At 41.7% G+C, this 17,899-nt stretch overlaps 1 protein-coding gene across 1 annotated transcript in view; it reads left to right on the top strand.

The window, feature by feature from the left end:
- Positions 1–17,899, top strand: part of LOC139703337 (protein WWC3-like) — a 136,076-nt gene that overhangs the window by 62,245 nt on the left and 55,932 nt on the right. Inside the window, exon 2 of the mRNA XM_071606659.1 lies at positions 13,607–14,194. Coding sequence (XP_071462760.1) covers positions 13,607–14,194 — 588 coding nt within the window. The remainder of the gene's footprint in view (positions 1–13,606; positions 14,195–17,899) is intronic.

The following is a 17,899-nucleotide window of genomic DNA, read 5'->3' as shown; positions in this document are numbered from 1 at the left end:
GACTTTTGTGTTCTGAAATTTTTATATGATATGCACAGGTGTACATTTGTTTTTGTATATCCATTCTGATAATTCATGTCTTTCATCAACTCCAAAAAATTCTCAGCTGCTATCTCTTCCAATATTTCCACTCCTCAATCATCTCTATTCTCTCCTTTTGGGATCATTGGACATGTGTTGAAACTTCTCACTCAATCCTTGAAGTTTCTTAGCCTTTCATTTTCCCCACCATTTAGTTCCTGTGTAGTACATTCATGGTAATATCTGCAAATCTATTTTTCCAGTTCCCAGGTTTTCTCTTCAACTTTTTTACCCATTCATTGAGTTTATTTCATTGACCTACTTCCCATCACTACCCAGTAGTTCTCTTTTATCCTTGCCCAATTTCTTCCTACTATTTTGGTGTAGTGCCTTGTTATTTTATTATAGTTTCTCTTCTTTCTTTTATGCGTATAAACAATTGAAACCATTTATTTGATGGTCTGTTTCAGATGGTTTTATGTCCTCATTTCTCAAGCTTCTAATCCTCAAGGGTGTTGTGTCTGCCAACTCTCCCTGATGGTAGATCATTTATTAGTTTTAGCTGAATGATTCTTCTTTGGGGAACCCTGTGTGTCCTGGATCATGCAAGGGCCCTGTAGAGTAGATTGGCTTTGTTTCTACCAGATATGCTAGGGACTGGACTGGGGCCAGTTTTTCCATTAATTCCTCACCTGTGGTTTTCCCTACCTCAAGGATGTGTGCATTCTCACTCCTCTACTATGTCACACAGAGCATAGGCTAGAGGTTTTGTTTTCTTACAGTATCATTTCTTGCTCCCTCCCTTGGAACACTGATAAGAATCAAGCTTTCTTGATTCTTCCCTGAGAGGGTGAGAAATTTCCCTCATCCTCCCTTTGGTAAAACAGGTAGTTGATCTGCACCACAGCTTTATTCAGGGTCTCTTGGTTCCATCCAGCTTTACATGCTGGGGGGGAGGGAAAATGTGATATCTTTTATTATTCCTATACTGGTATTAAAACCTCAGCTTCCAGCAAGGAGTATCTATTATCCAGGAAAATGTCCTGTCTTTCTAATAGTCTATGTATTTAATATTTGTATTATATTTTATACAGCACGTCTATGTCTTTGAAGAAATATGGGGGGCATGGGATGCATTACCTCAATCTGCCCAATTGCCAAAACTGGAAGTTGGAGTCTGTTTCCAATTTTTTAATACTATAAATAATGCTATGATGAATATCCTTACCCATTAATCATTATACACATTACTGGTTATTTTATTTGGATAAGTGCCCAGAAATGGCCAGAGTTTGAACATTTTAAGGTATGTGTGTGTGTGTGTGTGTGTGTGTGTGTGTATATATATATATATATATATATATACACACACACACATACATATACATACATATACATAATCTCAAATACCCCATTGACAACCTCAAAGAATTCATCATTTTACATTCCTTGAGATTTCCCATTTCCTGTGCCATTTTTCAACATTTTAAAACTTGAAAAAGATATTCACCAATTAGTTAGCTAAAAATATATTGTAAACACAATATTTTTAATATTTTAACTGGTAAGAAAATTTTGTGACATGAAAATTCTATGAAATTCAAATTTCAGCACCAACAGACACAGTTTATTGGAGCACAACATATCCATTTGTTTACATATCATCTGTGACTGCTTCCTAACCATAGTGGCAGAGAAGAGTAGTTGTGATAGAGACCCATGTGCTGCAATGAATGAAATACTTCCTACCTGACCATTCACAGAAAATGTTTACAAATCCATGTTTAGATAAAATAAGTCCATATACTACTAAACTTTGATATGTCATACAATGAAATCCTAATTGTCATTGAGACCAAATAAACCACAATAATGCACAATGACGTGAATGAATCTCATAAGCATAAAGTTGGAAAAAAAAAAAAAGAAGCCAGTTGCTAAAATGTACAGGTAGAATGTGTCCTGTGAGAGTGACCTGTGCTGCCAGAAGTCAGAAGAGTGGCAATCCTTGAAGGAACAAGATAGAGACTCTGAAGTAACTATGAGTGAACCCCAAGGCATGCCCATTCAAGAGGAGGGAAATAGACTCCATCTCTTGATAAGAGTAACAGAATGCATTAATGGCCTTCTTTAATTCACTCAGGACTTTCATTAGGGTGATAGCAGAATGACTGGATTTCACACTGCTTCCTGGTTCCCCTAGGGTGCTAGGGCCTCAGTGGATTTCTGCAGATACTCCCCACCCCTTTCCACATCATAGGAGACTTCTGCTGAATTGTTAATGTAACATGTTTATGTTCCCATCATCCCAGAACCTCTTACAATTACCTCAGTAACAAATACACACTTTAATAATTGACTGAGAAATTGTCACCTTTTCATTTCAAATAAATGCTACTTTATATTCTGTTGAGTATATATAACATCAGTGTGATAGCAATTATTGTTACCTGAACTTTAGTTGAGTTTAATGCTTCTTAAATTTTAATGTGCATAGGAATCACCTGAGAGCTTGCTAAAAAATAGATTCTGATTCTGTAGGGCTGGGGTTTGGCCTGAGGCTCCTCCCTGTTTCTGATGCAGATGCTGATGGTGCTGCTTTGTGGACTACAGAGGATGGGTGTCTCACACTATTGTTGGGCACACTCGGACCACAATGGGATTCATTCATTTAGAGCTCACTAACTTCCAAAGCACATACTAGCCACACAAAGGGCTATTTGGACCTTCCATCAACACTTGCTAAATTGACACAGAGCTAAAGGGGTCCTTTACAAGGAACATAAATCAGTTGGTTAGTGATGAAGTAATTTATTCAGTTGACAGCCACACACACATACATGCAGGCGAATTTATAAAATGGGAAACAATGTGACAAGGGCAGAAAATTAGATTGAGATTGTGCAAAAACAGAAACACAAGCACCTTAGAAAGAATGTAACCTGCATTAGATCTGATTAGCTTGAAGCAAGCTCTGGACAGATGAGCAAGATTTCTAAGAATTTTAAGTTTGTGTGGAATTTATATGGTAAACAACATTGGTATTTAATCATTTTTGAAATAGGATTGCAAAGATCTGCAATTTTTTATGTAAGCCCATTAATTTGGACATTGTACAGTTCTTCAAAAACATTGATTATAGCCCTCCATCTTTGTGTACAAAAAAATTCAGTTTTAAAAATTTGATAGTCAATTTACTTAGGGTTTCAAATATCTAATTTCCCCTTTCGTTTAGCCTAAAAACTTTATTTTTATTAATCTTTTTCCTTTTTGTGGTTTCTTTTTTTCTTTGTTCTTTTTAGATATATATGACAGAGTTATTTTGACATATTATACATATATGGAGTATAACTTATTGGAATTAGGATCTTATTCATGTGCTGTGTATGACCTGGAGTTACATTGGTCATGTATTCATATATGCACATAGGAAGGTTATATCCAATTCATTCTACTTTTCTTTCTAATGTTTTTCTTTTTAAATTCATTTTAAGTCTAGCAAATATAAATCACTTAAATTTTTTTTAGCTGTAGATGGACACAATATCTTTATTTATTTATTTATTTTATGTGGTGCTGCAGATCGAACTCAGCGTCTCACTTGTGAAAGGCAAGCGCTCTACCTCTGAGCCATAGCCAAAGCCCAAATATAAACCACTTTTAAGGGACCTTTGGAAAACACTTAATCCTTTTTTCTTAATTAAGTTAATCAAGAAATTTTCATGCATTTTAAAGCACATTTAAAACTTTTAGTAGACTGCACTCAATTCCCTTTTAAATCACTTCAATTGTCTCATTTAACAAATACATTCCCAAATATACAAATAACTTTTTGCAATCTAATGAATCAAATTTACATAGTGAAGTCTTAAGTTCTCTTAAAATACTCAAGTACTATATAAAAATTTTGTTTTCAACTAAAATCACAAGTTTAGATTACTCAATGATATGTTTTATTATGGTTTCCAAAGTTCAGAAATTCCTTTAAACTTTATAAATGCTTCATATATCAGATAAAGTTGACACTCTGTATCTGCACATATTCAACTAACTGCAAGTTTTTTAAAAAATTGCATCTCCACTGAACATGAACAGACTTCCCCTTCTTATCATTCCCTAAACAATATAGTATAGCAATCTTTTGTGTAGCACTTACATTGTATTAGGTATTATAAGTCATCTAGAGGCTTGTGTAGGTTATATGCAAATACTAACCATTTTAGGTAAGAGTCTTGAGCATACTTGGACTTTGGTATCCTTGGGAGTTCTGGAACTAATCTCCTGTGGATGTCAAGGGACAATTGAATACACAGATTCCTTCTGCATTCCAAGTATAAATCCTATAGTTGTTTTTCTCTTAAAGGGTACCTTTGTACCTTTCCTAAATCTTCCTGGAGCTGAAATATTCACCCCTATTTCAAACGATCTGTGTACACACCAAGATTTGGGCCTGACCCTGACTAGATTCTTGTCAGTGCCCCTAGTGGGACACTTGAACCCTATTAATGATTGCTACGTCCATGGTACCATAATTTATTAAAGGTGGACTCAAAACCCTGACCTTTAGTTTTAAGTTATAGACATTATTGATTCTCCAATGCACACGTGGACATCTGTAGGGCCCACAGCATTGATAACTTGATTGGATTTTGCATGTTTTTGGTTATTAGGATATGTATTTTTCCCTCTAGCTGTAAAGACCTTTGCACTTAAAGGAATCCTAAGATAGATAAGTATCCTTTCTATCTGCTAATAAAGACCTTTGGAATCCATGGAATCTTTCTAGAAGCTTTGATCAGATTTGGGTTTGGGGGCAGGATTGCCTCATAGATGGTGGTGTTTGCTTTCTTCCCAAGAGGCACATCATGTCTAGTGTCTTTTTTCATGACCTCAGCAGGAACATTTAAAAATATATCCAAATAATTGTCAATTTTGGATACCTCATATGGGTTTGTCTGAGCTGTGGTAACAATTTTGAGGTTATTTTGACAAGATGTGATGTAAATGATTAACAAGATTATACTTTATTTATTTAACAAATATCTTGATTACCTGTTCTTTGCAGATATACTGTGGAGAATAAAACCTGCTCTTTGACTTCTGTTGCTTCTTGCCCAAGGTTTCTCAACCTCCCTACTGTTGACATTTGGGGCTGGATAAGTCTGTTATCCAGGGCTTGGTATGAAGGTTAACAGCCTCCAGTCAGTGGTCTCTACCCATTGAAATTTCAGTAGTTTTACCTCTCTTCTTCCCTAGTCTTTACAATAAAAAAATGTTTGCAGATGTCAACAAATGTCCCTGGGAGACAAAAACTACTGCTTTAGTTTAGTTGGGAAGGTAGATATCAACAAATAAATATGACTACAAATTTGATAGGGGCTCTTAAGGGAAATTGTGTTAGTAATAGATAAATTCTGGTGTCTTAGTCCATTTGAGCTGCTATAATAAAATACCACAGATTGGGCAGTTTAAACTGTAGACATTTATTTCTCACAGTTTTGGAGGCTGGAAGTCTGAGATCAAGGTACATGCATAGTTGAATTCTGGGGAGGGCTCCCTCTCAGATGGCAGATTGCTGACTTCTCTTGCTTGTATTCTCACACGATGGAAGGAGAGCAAACAAGTTTTCTGGCCCTTTATTAGGTCACTTATACGATTCATGAGGGCTGTACCTCTAAGACCTGATGACTCCCAAAGGCCTCACCTCCTAGTAACATCACATTGGGGGTTTGGATTTCAACATATGATTTTTTTTTTTTTTTTGCCATGCTGGGAATTGTATCCAGGGCACCATGTGTGCCAGGCAAGTGCTCTATCACTGAGCCACATTTCCAGCCTCAGCACATGAATTTGGTGGGGACACATACATTTAGTCCATAATACCTGTTGAGGAGAAGTATCTCTGAGAAAGTGGTTTTCAAGTTGCTATCTAGCCCAAGAGTCAGCAAATGTTTTTCTACAAAGTGCTAGATAGAAAAACAAAGGTCAGATAGTAAGTATTTTAGGCTTCCTGGTGTCTCTGTTGCTATTACCTCTGTAATTGTAGCCTGAAAGCAGCCATAGATAATATATAAATGAGTGGGCATGGCTGTGTTCCAGTAAAGCTTTATTTGCAAAAGTAGGCAGCATGCAAGATTTGGCTTGTGGCTCATTTTGATCTAAAGGTTTAATGGAAGTCAGACAGATAAAGGTATGTGATGTTTTATGCTTAATGTCTTATAAACACCAAGGCAATTTTTACATGTCTTATTGCATGGTCCATTGAAACTTATCTATCACACATACCCTATTTTCTGGAAGCTGGCAATCAGATCCACAGGCTTTGATCCCATTCAGGTTTGAATTTTTAGCAAGACTGTGTCATATGTGATGTGTTCTTCCATGGAAACAGATCAGGGCTAGCATTTCTCTCTCTCTCTCTTCCCCTCCTCCCCCTCCCTCCCTCCTTCCCTCCCTCTCATGTGTTTGTGTTTGTGTGTGTGTGTGATGTTAGCAGCCATTGATGCTCAAAGTTGGGATCTAGTCAATTCTTGGAAGTTATAGTCCTTCATTCTAATTCTAATTCTATCACTCCTTCAGGATTATCTGGAATGCTTCCATATAGGCGCTTTCCTTATCTACAGGTTGGATAGCCAGGGGTCTAGGGTAAATCTAAATTTGAGCAGTATGTGGCAGATGGGTCATTTCTGATTTGCTTTTGGTCTCCACCAGATATGGCTGTTACAGTTTATGGCATACATGCATCCATTGGGTCAAGTGTGCCATACCTGGGGTTTCTGGGTTTGACAAGATTTCTATGTGTGGTTATAGTGGGCTTCTGTTTCCTGGAATTTCCTGGTGCTGATTGGGATAGAGTTGTACAGACTCCAATCTGCACTAAAGCAGTAGCAGGAGGATGTGGGCAAGTTTCCAGGTGCTGGGCAGCTTCAAACAACAGATTTATTCTCTTACAACTGTGGAGGCTAGAAGTCTGAAATCAAGGTTTGAATAGAGCCATGTACACTCTGAGGGCTCTAGTAGAGAATCTGTTCCATGCCTTTCTTTAAACTTCTGTCAGTCGCTACCAATCATTGACCCTCCTTCTCTTGGGCTACATCACTTCAATCTCTGCTTCCGTTGTCACATGGCCTTCTCCCTGGGTGTCTGTCTCTTCTCCTTTTCCTATAAAGATACCAGTCATATTAGGGTAAGTGCCTACCCCAGTCTAGTGTGACCTCATCTTAACTGATTATATCTACAAAGACCTTCTTTTCAAATAAAGTCACACCCACATGAGCCAGGAGTTAGGACCTCAACACATTTTTTTGAGGGGTCAGCACAATTCAATCCCCAAATCCAGGGAGTCAGGATGGTAGAAATTCTTCCTGCCACCAGGGTCATGTTGACCTTGGAGAGGTAACTGGGTTGGCAGGGAAGACTGGGGCAACAAATAGCTCCATTTGCAGGGACAGGTCTGATTTCCCCAAAACAATCTCCTTAGCTCTCACTGAAAATTTTTATCCCTTAAGATTTTTCAAAGGACCATATGATCAAATCTCAAAGGCCTAACTTCATGGGTTCCTGTCTGTGTAGTTGTCCAGAACCCTGTGTTCTGAAGGGCCTATGCTTATTTTGATGTTCTGTGACCATCTTGAAATTCTTCCAATTTTTTGGACGGGGTTAAATGTGTTTTCATTTTGTATTACAAAACGTAGACCACAAATTACATAGCCAGTCCTGGATAGGGACACCAGGCAGGAGGAAATGCATAGAAAAAAGGCAAAAATCAAATTTTGTTTATAGTGTGCTTGGCCTACAGGTAGCTTTTTGTCCATTTCTACTTCCTTGCCCTGGAAGACTGACTGAATTTCACAGCAACATAGCCTAAAGCTGAGTCACAAACAGATCCAGGCTCTTTTTTTTTAAAAAAATTATTTTTTATAGTTGTAGATGGACAGAATGCCTTTATTTTATCTGTTTATTTTCATGTGGTGCTGAGGATCGAACCCAGTGCCCCATGCATGCTAGGCAAGCACTCTACCACTGAGCTAGAGCCCTAGCCCAGATCCAGGCTCTTAAGTGGACTCATCATACAGGACAAGGGTGGAAGTAACCTGTGATTACATTTTGCTCACTGACTGATGGGCTCAGCTCCTCTTAAGTGATAAATAAACCCTTGTTAATTATAGAGTTAAGTGAAGAAAATATTGCCCAGATGGCTCTTTGAATCAATATTGTAGTATAACTGTTATTAAAAATTACACATATATTATTAAGTTTTGCTACTTTAGCACTTGTGACATTTGTACTGGATAGTTCTCTGTTGTGGCTGTTGCTGTGGGTACTGTAGGATGTGTAGCAGTATTCCAGGCCTCTACCCACTAGATGCCAATAGCACCCCTGTCCTGGTTGTGGCAAGTATAAATGTCTTCAGACATTGCCAAATGTCCATTGCTCCCCGTCCCCCGTTGAGTGTCATCGATACATACCGGCCATGACCATCTTGGAGCTGTTGTTTCAGGATCCAATGAGGTTATTTGTGTTAATGAACTGTTCCATTCATGCTACAAAAAGACTAATTTGTAACCCTAGTGTCACCAAATGAAAAAAAGATTACTCATTACTGTGTGGGATAAATCCTCCTTCTTGTTTCTGCAAGCCCAAGACTTCTGAGCTGCTGTGCTTGGCTCAAGCAGAGGTCTGCAGTTTTAAGAATCTGTTTTTCCAAATACACAGGGGACCAGAGTCATAATCCTAAACAGGAGAGAGTCCAGCTAGGAGGAAGCATCTGGCTCATGGCAGCTGCATCTTCCTAAAATTATGGTTTGCCTGGAATAAATTTTAAATTGGCCCACTAGCATTGTGTTGAGCAGAACCCATGGGATGGAAAGGAAAAGAAGTAAAACTGTAGCATTGGGAGGAGAGGAAGGAAGCCGGTGATGCTGAGTTTTCATAAATTGGGGGGAGAAACTGATCTCTCTCTCTCTCTCTCTCTCTCTCTCTCTCTCTCTCTCTGTGTGTGTGTGTGTGTGTGTGTGTGTGTGTGTGTGTGTGTTTTAAAAATCTCAGGTTTACTAACCCAGGTACACATCTATACAAATCAAGGAAGTCCCACTTGAGAACAGTACTCCCAGGTTTCTGGTCCACACAAAACATCCAAACAATGACTATTTTGGTTGCAAGTCAAATAAGTATCTAAAGTTTATGTCTTTAAATAAAGTCATGAAATAAACATCAAGGAATAAGCCCACCTCAACCCCATTCGAATTCCTGAGCTCAGGGAGAGGACTCCTTAGGGATCTTTGCATTTTCCTCTTCCTTCTCAGCCCCCAAACCAGCAAAACAGGAATGAACAAGAATAACATCTTCTAATCTCCCCCAAGTCCTGAGGATTTGCATTATTTAAATATATGAGAAGCACCTATAATTGAGTAACTATTCTAGCATTTAAAGAATGCCAAACAATGAACCATTTCTTCTTCAGACCAAATCTAGCCCATTTGTTTTCGCTAGCACAATGTGTAGAATTGCTCAATGTGTTACTTCCTAGAACACTATATTGTTTATACAAGGTAGGTAAGACTTCTCTAGCAATACTTTATTTATTTTTCTCACTCTAGCACTTGATGATTGCAGCTGTCATGGATTTCCCTTTTCTCTAGATTCTCAAGTATTGCAAATGTGCAGATCCAATTTTGTACTTTACATTTGATAAAAAAAGGTTATCCTTTGGGGAGAAGGGTGTAGAGAGAAGGCAGAATTTAACAGTAAAAAGCTTTAATCTCTGTCCTTGCTTGTTTGATTTACTCTGAACAATCATTTTAAAGACAGAATTCTGCAAGTTCTGTATCAGTATATTTTAACAACTTCAGAAAGGGGATTTTCCAGAGGGTCTGGGTGGAGGAGAACAAAAGTATTTGCATGTCCTTTCCCCAGAACCTAAGTGGATTTTTCCTGAGCTGTTTTCCCTCTAAAATCTTGGTGGGAGGATCAGTCACTACAGAGCTCAGACTTTTGTTGTTGGCATGACTGTTGGTATTACTGTGGAGGAAAGAAAGAATGCACAATTGTGCATTCAGTTAAGACTAAAGACTCCTTTACCCTGCAGTGTTGTGTGTGTGCATGTGGTTTTTAGTCCAACATGGAAAGCCCCACTTGACTGTAAGAAAGACAAGCCTTATTCTCCCTAACAGTTAATGCACACGCACGCATGTGACTTCCCAATTTATGGCAAAACTGGAAGATGAGAGTTTCTTCATCCCTTCACTGACTTCTTTTCTTTCTCAACTCTATTCATAGGTTTTTAGGGACAATTATCAGATAACTTGCACAAACATTACAAATCCATAGGGACTAGTTGGGGTAAGAAAGGTCTTGATCACCACAAATTCTGCCCTCTCCTCTCTGATTCAGTTTCTTTTAGGAAGATAAAGGCAAGAACCTCACTTATCTCAGGCAGAGTGGTCCAGAGGTGGTGATGGGAGCTTGCAGATTAAGCTTTTTCAGGGAGGGTCTCCAATGTCATCATTGGCATACCTTGTCACATTCCTTTCTTACCTATTAATAGGAAGATCAAATGAAGAATACCTATAAATGCTATGATGATGAATTCAGTTCATGTTTACTAAGTGCTTAGACAAGAGCATGCACAGAGGAGACTATCTTAGGTTAGGCTCCCTAGAAGTGGCTGAGATGAGGTTCTCATGTAAGTGACTGGGAGCATGTTTCCACATGTATGAGGGGCAGAATAGGGCAAGGGAGGAGTTGGTAAAGCTATAGTTTTGGAGGAGTCTAGCTTCAGCCCAACTGCCTGAGGAGCTTTGGGTATGAAAGGCACTAGAGTTTGTTACACCAAGGCAAGATGGTCTGGCTGTTATGCTGCACAGTCAGCCCCTGGGGGGTAGGTGGGTGTAAGCTCTCTGACATCTCTTGTCAATGGAGGGTTTTCTTCATTAATCTCTGGAGAAAAGTCAGCCAAGGCCACCTGTGACAGGCGCTGCAGCATCTGCTACACAAATCAATAAGGATTTGATGACAGCACCATGGAGCTCAGAATTTAGGAATCTTAAGACCTCAGTTTCCCCATCCAGGCTACCCTTCCTTCAGTCTCACAAAGCCTCCTGAGTCCTGAACTTGAGGCTGGCACCCTGGCTTCATTTGCAGACAAGCCACCATTATAATAGTCTATTTCTTTGTTCAGCACAGACTCTATGCTGTTCTGTGCAGCATCCCAACCCCCAGCACAATGTCCATGCATGGTAGGCCCGCAGCCTGTCTTTTCAGCTAGTCAAAACTGGTAGAGAAGGTTCCTCACCCCAGTGAAGGCCAGTCAGCATTGGCCTCCTTGAGCTCCTGATTGGTGCAACTCCTCCCACCCCTTACACTTTATCTAGTGTTGTTTTCTTCTTGCCTTGTCTTCTGTGTATCCAGTGTGTGGAGTACCTGTTCTCCTTTTCTATCTCTTTCTGTAGAGGTTTCTTTCACTCTAGTATGCTCCAGCTCCACTCACATCAGTTTTACATGATAAGATTTGTATCTGGATTTGTGAGATTCTGAATGACCATGTGCCCAGAAGGGTGGAAATTCAGCTACAGAATGGCCATTTTTGGTGGTAACATGACTGCATGGTGGGCAGAAAGGGAGGGGAAAGAAGACAGTAGCAGCCCCATTGGTGATGAATCATACCAATCAGAAGGAAAAATGTCAGAATAGGGACGCTCAGAATTTGGGGAATTATCTGGCACATCACAAAGTACAGTTGTCTTTCAGTGTCTGATAGGGATTGATACCAGTCCTCCTCACCATACCAAAATCCTTGGATGCTCAAATCCCTTATATAAAATGGTTTAGTATTTGCCTATAATCTACACAATCCTTCCATATACTTGAAGTCATCTCTGTTACTTGTAATACTTATTATGATGTAAATGCTATGTAAATAGTTGTTATACTGTATTGTTTAGGGAATCATCGCATGGAAAAAACCTGCACATGTTCAGTGCAGATGCAACCATCATAGGCCTAACTACATAGTACACATCAGCAACAACATGATGTCATGTTGTCCTTGGTTGATCAAACCTGGAACTCAGAACTCCTGAGTAGGAAGGGCCAACTGCATTTGCTTTTGTAAGCCTTCTCCCCTTTCCCTTGGACACCTAAAAACTGTTCATGTTTCACTAAAAGGACCCAAGTGTTGGAATTTCTACCATAGAACATTTGGGTTGGAGTACATAGATACTCGGGGAGCAAGGAAGTTTCTGTGTTGTGGAGGTGGGAGGAGGGAAGAAAGACCTTCCTTAGAGACATTCCTGTATCTTCACATTCTTCTTTTTAAAAAGAACTCTTCCTTTTATAAATTAATACTATTTTACAAAAAAATAAAAAGGAAGGTAAGTAATCTTCTGAAAATCTCACCCAAGGAATACAAGCAACTGTGAGTTTTCGGGGGGCATTTTCCTAGTCTCTTTCCCTGCATATCTGAATTTGGATCACTGTTAGACTTTTTGCTAGATATTTTTGTATCGATAAAGTGATTAAAAACCTCCCTAATACTTTCTTGCATTTCCTGGCATACTATCTTATGGCCTGCTCTGGCTGTGGAGCACTAAGTAGTTGGGGAGTTGGGAGCAAGACACACAGCTCCAACTCTGGGCCTTCTTTTCTCCACTATGAGATGTGAGGTGAACAGAAGTTACCATCTAGGGTTCATTAGGAATTGACCCAGCTTCCTCCCCAGCAGTGGCCTACTTAGATCTCTGCTCAAACTATCAGATCCCACAAACTGGATTAAGAGCTCAGAAAGGGTTATGAGGTCTCTGTCTAGAGTGGAGACCCTGGGCAAACCCTCTGGTGTTCTTCTGGGAGGGCTGCGAACTGGCCACCTGCTCGGCTGCAGGCTTCCAGTTGTGTCCTCCCTACCTCACCCAAGAGGACCACTGCGGGTTCCTCCTCCAGCTCCCTAGTTCCTTCTGCCTCTCCTTAGCGTCTTCACCCATTTTTGCGGGACCAGCTTGGGTATTTCGGAGAGCCGAGGCGTAACCCCTAACCCCTAAGGTGCGCATAGAGGGGAGGACCCCAGATGTCCAAGGCCTAGGAACTGGGGAAAAGTGGTGCCCTGCCTTTTCTCTGGAGAACTGTTGGGGCCCTAGGAGTCAGCCACAAGCTGGCAGCGCTTGTAGCCCGGGTGGAGCGTCGTGCTCCCGGCCCTCTTTTCTCTCCGCGGTGGCCCCGGGGGCGGATTGACGTGGCGGCGCCCATCCTGGCCCCGTGCGGTTTCCCAGGGCTGGAGGAGGTGGTGCAGTGGGAGCGAAGTGGGAGGAGCGCGCCAAGCAGGAGAACTAAGGCAGAGGAGGGGCAGCCGGAGGGGGTGGGGTGGGGGTGGGGCTAGTAGCTGAGAACTGAGGAGGAGTCCCTGAGGGAGACTGGAGGAGGAGCTGCGAGCGAGCCGGAGCCGCGAGGGAGAAGGAACGTAAGGGGAAAGCTCAAGGCAGAGGCCAGAGGAGGAGCCTTCGAGAGATTGAAGGAGGGGCAGGGAGCAGGGGAGGAGCATCTGCGAAGGGGGTGGAGCCTGTGGCGCCCCGCCCCTCTGACCGGCTGCACCGAGGAACGAAGATGGCCGGACGGGCCGCAGGAGCAGAGGGGCCGCCGACAGCGGTGGCTGCAGCTCCAGCTCTGGGACTGTGACTTCGCGCGAGGCAGCGACCCGGGCAACCGGGGAGGAGCGGGCGGCGCAGGCAGCGGCGCACGAGGCTGGTTGGGCGCCGGTGCGCGGGCGCCCGGCGGAGGATGCGCCGGGTGCGGCGGGCGGCTCCCCGCGGCCGCCCCCGCGACCCGGGCGCGGGGCAGTAGTGCTGGCGGAGGAAGCGGCACGCGCGGGGCGGCCGGGCGGCGGCGGGGCCAGGGCCGTCATGCCGTGGCTAAGTGGCGGCCGGCGGCGACGGCGAGGACAGTCGCGGGAGGCCCCGCGGGAGCCGCCGGCGTCCACGCAGTCCCAGCGTGAGCCGCCGCCGTCGGCACCCCCGGCCGCAGTCCCCGCACCTACGGTGCCCGCCGCGCCGCAGCCGACGCGTGCCCGAGAGAGCGCCGAGCTGCCACTGCCCGCCGGCTGGGAGGAGGCTCGCGACTACGACGGTCGTGTCTTCTACATCGACCACAACACGCGCCAGACGTCGTGGATCGACCCTCGCGACCGGTAAGGGGGGCACGGGACCTTAGCCTGGGGGGCCACTGGCCGGTGCTGCCGGGGGGATGCACTGGCAACATGCCTAGCTCAGTGCAGGGCCACCGAGAGCCCGCTGGCGGGAGCAAAGAGCAGGGTACCCCTGTCTCGTGGCTACAAGGCCAGCATGGGTGCTATGATGTGGGTGCCTTCACTCTCAGGGCTGATAATGGACCGGAGCCCTGCAGTCCAGCTATGATCACGGCGTTACAATCCCTTAGGCCCAGGGAGAAGACCGAAAACGCCAGGAGGCCTTTGGGTTTGGGCGAAGTTTGTACGTCCCAGGGTTGGGGCGAATATCCATCTCCCCAGTACCCCTATCCCAGGGCTCTGGACGAGGATGTAGGTGTCCGCTCTCAGGGCCTTGAGTCTCTGGAGCGCAGAGTCCCGGTCTCCTCCCCGCCGGCCCCGTGTCGCGGAGCGGACACTGATTCGGTTCCCTCACGTCACCCGCTGTCCGGGGCCTGGGAGTTGGGCCCCTGGAATTTCCTCTCCCGGGGCTGACGGATGGCCCTCTTTTCCTTTTTCTGTGGTAGCCTCGCCCATCCCTTTCCCGGGCCTCTTCGGCCCATCGCACGGGCTCAGGCAAGATGAGCTGTCACCTTGTATCACAAACGTGCGCCCCAGCTTCGGGGTGTGGGTTCCTTGCCTGGCGGGCTCAGCCTGGTTTCCATCCAAAGCCTGATGCCAGACGGGCACTTCAGGGATTCCCAATCCTTTTGGAGTTGGGAGAAATTGTTCCCTAACTGTTGGTTTCTCTAGCGCCTTAAAAATCAAGTGAGTTAACTTCTGTTTGAAATAGCCTTGTGTACTGCAGCCCGAATGGAATATGATTAGTCCCATATGCTTTTGGAATAAGTGAAAAACATGAGTTTAAGTTTCCTTTTTGTGCAAGATATGCATAGGGCACAAAATTGTCTTATTATTCATGTAAATAAATCTGATCAAGTAAAAACAGATTCTTCTAAAAGCACTACCAGATTTTATTTAATTAATTTCATGTAATGAAGATTTTCCTTGACTTTTGTTTGATTCCAATGGTTCATATGCTTTTGGAGAGATGTATTTTTTGTGGTTGAAACCAAGTGTTTCCACTGGTTATCTGATATCTTGTCCTCTCTAGAGCAACTTCTCTCCACCCTGGCGTGAGTGCCAAAAAGGAAATACTGCAGGCTTCCTAGTGATTTCAAGACTGAAAAGGCCCAGTGTGGTGACATTGTGCCTGCTTCCTCCCACCTACACAGGAAAGGCAGCCTGCATGGCACTGGCGTTTGAAAATAAACTTGTAAGGAGGGAAGCTGCTGACTTGTTTGAAGATTTCTCTGGGTTCAGATGGAGAACAACAAAACAAAAGGATGGAGGTTCCCCAATATTCTCTCTGAACACTGCAGACTTCTAGACTCAGAAACTTACATAAATCCTGGCACAATTTTATGGGTTAAAAGGATGCTTGATTATTTTGAAAATCAGGTGACATCATATTATAATTTCAACCAAATGTTAGAACCACATCTGTTTGATCAAACCTTAGATGGTTCAGGAATTGGTAGAACTGCTTGGAATGTGGTGCCCTTTTGTACTTATGTCTGTTAAAAGCCCAAACAACTGGAAAATGAACCAGTTAAAAATAGTGTTTTGCTTAGAAAAGGCTAAGGCTCATTTTATGAGGGTAATATAAAACAGTTGTGGTTGTACTGGAATTGGGACTCATGATGAAAGATATAAATGTAAGAATTTTTGTTTCAGTGATGTAACCTGTAACATAGGTATGCAGACCAGCTTGTAGGATCTTTGTTTCTATATATTTCATACACATCTCCTATGTTCCTTTTTTTCAGAAGTCTGTTTGTTACTGAATAACATTTTTTACCCTTTTCAGACATCACTTATTTTGTAGGTTCTTTAAAAGTCCTGTTTCTAATGCTAAGTGTTGATTGAGTGAACTAAAGTGGATATTCTACTTTTTTTTTTTTTTTGGTAAAGTAAAAACATACGTATACTTTTATGAGACATTGTTTTTATAGTGAGTGAAAATTCAGCCGGGACAGCTTGAACTTCAGCTCCCATAATACCTTGCCCGAAATATGTATGGAATGTTCAGCAAGCCACAAACATCTCCGTAGAGTGTGCTGAAGGGTGTAATAGTCATTCTTCTTCCTCTTTCAAAACACAACGTTGTCGATTTTTATAGGTGACTGGTAATCCTTTAAAGTTGTAATTAACTTTTATTATATGGATGGGACTGTATGTCAGAATGCAATGTTTTCTCCATGTGCATCTGACAGTTAAAACCCTTTTTGTGTTGTGTTTACTTCACATGCCTGGAAAATGGTGTTCAAGAAATGAGAACTTTTACCAGTTTCCAAATGGAAAGTTGAAAGGAGAGCGACAAATAAATAAAAGGTTTCTAAAGAAAATGAAATTATGGAGAAATAAATGAATGCAGTAAGTTAGGTGAAAATTGTTGACTTTAAACATTTATTTCATATATAATTTAGTAAAACCTATAATAGCATGAAATATGCTGCTGTTAGCAAAACTAAGGGCCAAGAGATGTAAATGCAATTCCTTCTAGAGTATTATAGTAATTTCATTCAGTGTTCTGTTTAACAACATTTGATGTTGCCACCTTGGAATATTGGTGAATTATCATAGCTCTATTTTTTTAAATTACAGCAAAGAGAATGCAAGCCTAAGGAAACATCTTTTCAGATGTGACTACAAGTGTATCAAAGTCTCAGTATTTTATAAACAGATTTTTTTATTTTATTATTAATCTTAGGTTTAAATTTATTATTTTATAGACCAATATTATGAATATAATTTTTATAGTGAGTTTACTGCGAATTGTCTCCAAAATTTTTGTTACAAAGTTAATTCACTATTTCTATGGCTGGCATTTTCTTTGCATAAGTCTTAGGTGGTTTACATTAGTGACACACATATATTTGGCATATGTTAACTCAGTACAATGATCACCTTATTAAAAGGTATTTACCATCTGGCAGAAAATATGGGAAGAAAAGTTTTGTACCTTTGTAAAAATTCAGTCCCTTTAATAGTTGTGTGTATATATATGCTTCCTGCAGGTTTCTTTTGATATTATTCTGTAGAAGGACCTGAGTTGTTGAGACTGAATGTTTTGCTTCCTGTAGCTCAGCTGGAGTTGTACAATACTGGAAATGCCAGCTCTGGGCATCTTAAGAATGGTAGGAGAAGTCACATTTGAGATCAAAGCAGAGTGTAAATAATTAAGATGTGGTAGAAGACCAAAATTATATCATGGCATGAGCTTTTTTTGGGGAACCATTTGTTCATTGCACAGGATTTGGCCTGTATCTCATGGAAGCATTTTGTGATATATTAAAAGTCCTCTGAACAGGCTTTTGCTTTAAAAAAAAAAAACAGGAAAAAGAACACACAAAATTTATTATATGCCTAAGGTACGAGAGTATTCATCTTCAGTCTTTTGCTCTAAGGAGAAAAACAGTACAAGGCTCCAGAATTTGCCAGGCTGGAGCCCCATATAACAGAGCCAGATAACATTGTTAGTTCTTGAAATCTTTATTTAGAATTAATTAATAGGAACTTGTCTATATTTACCCCTATAGAGTCTATTTCTGGATTCTACATATTGTCCAGGTTGAGCTTTCTAATAAACAACTAATAATTTCTCCA

Source organism: Marmota flaviventris, chromosome X (genome assembly GCF_047511675.1).
Source record: "Marmota flaviventris isolate mMarFla1 chromosome X, mMarFla1.hap1, whole genome shotgun sequence".
Lineage (NCBI taxonomy): Eukaryota > Metazoa > Chordata > Mammalia > Rodentia > Sciuridae > Marmota > Marmota flaviventris.
Note: the sequence above shows the minus strand (reverse complement) of the source record. Positions and strands in the feature narration are given on the sequence as shown.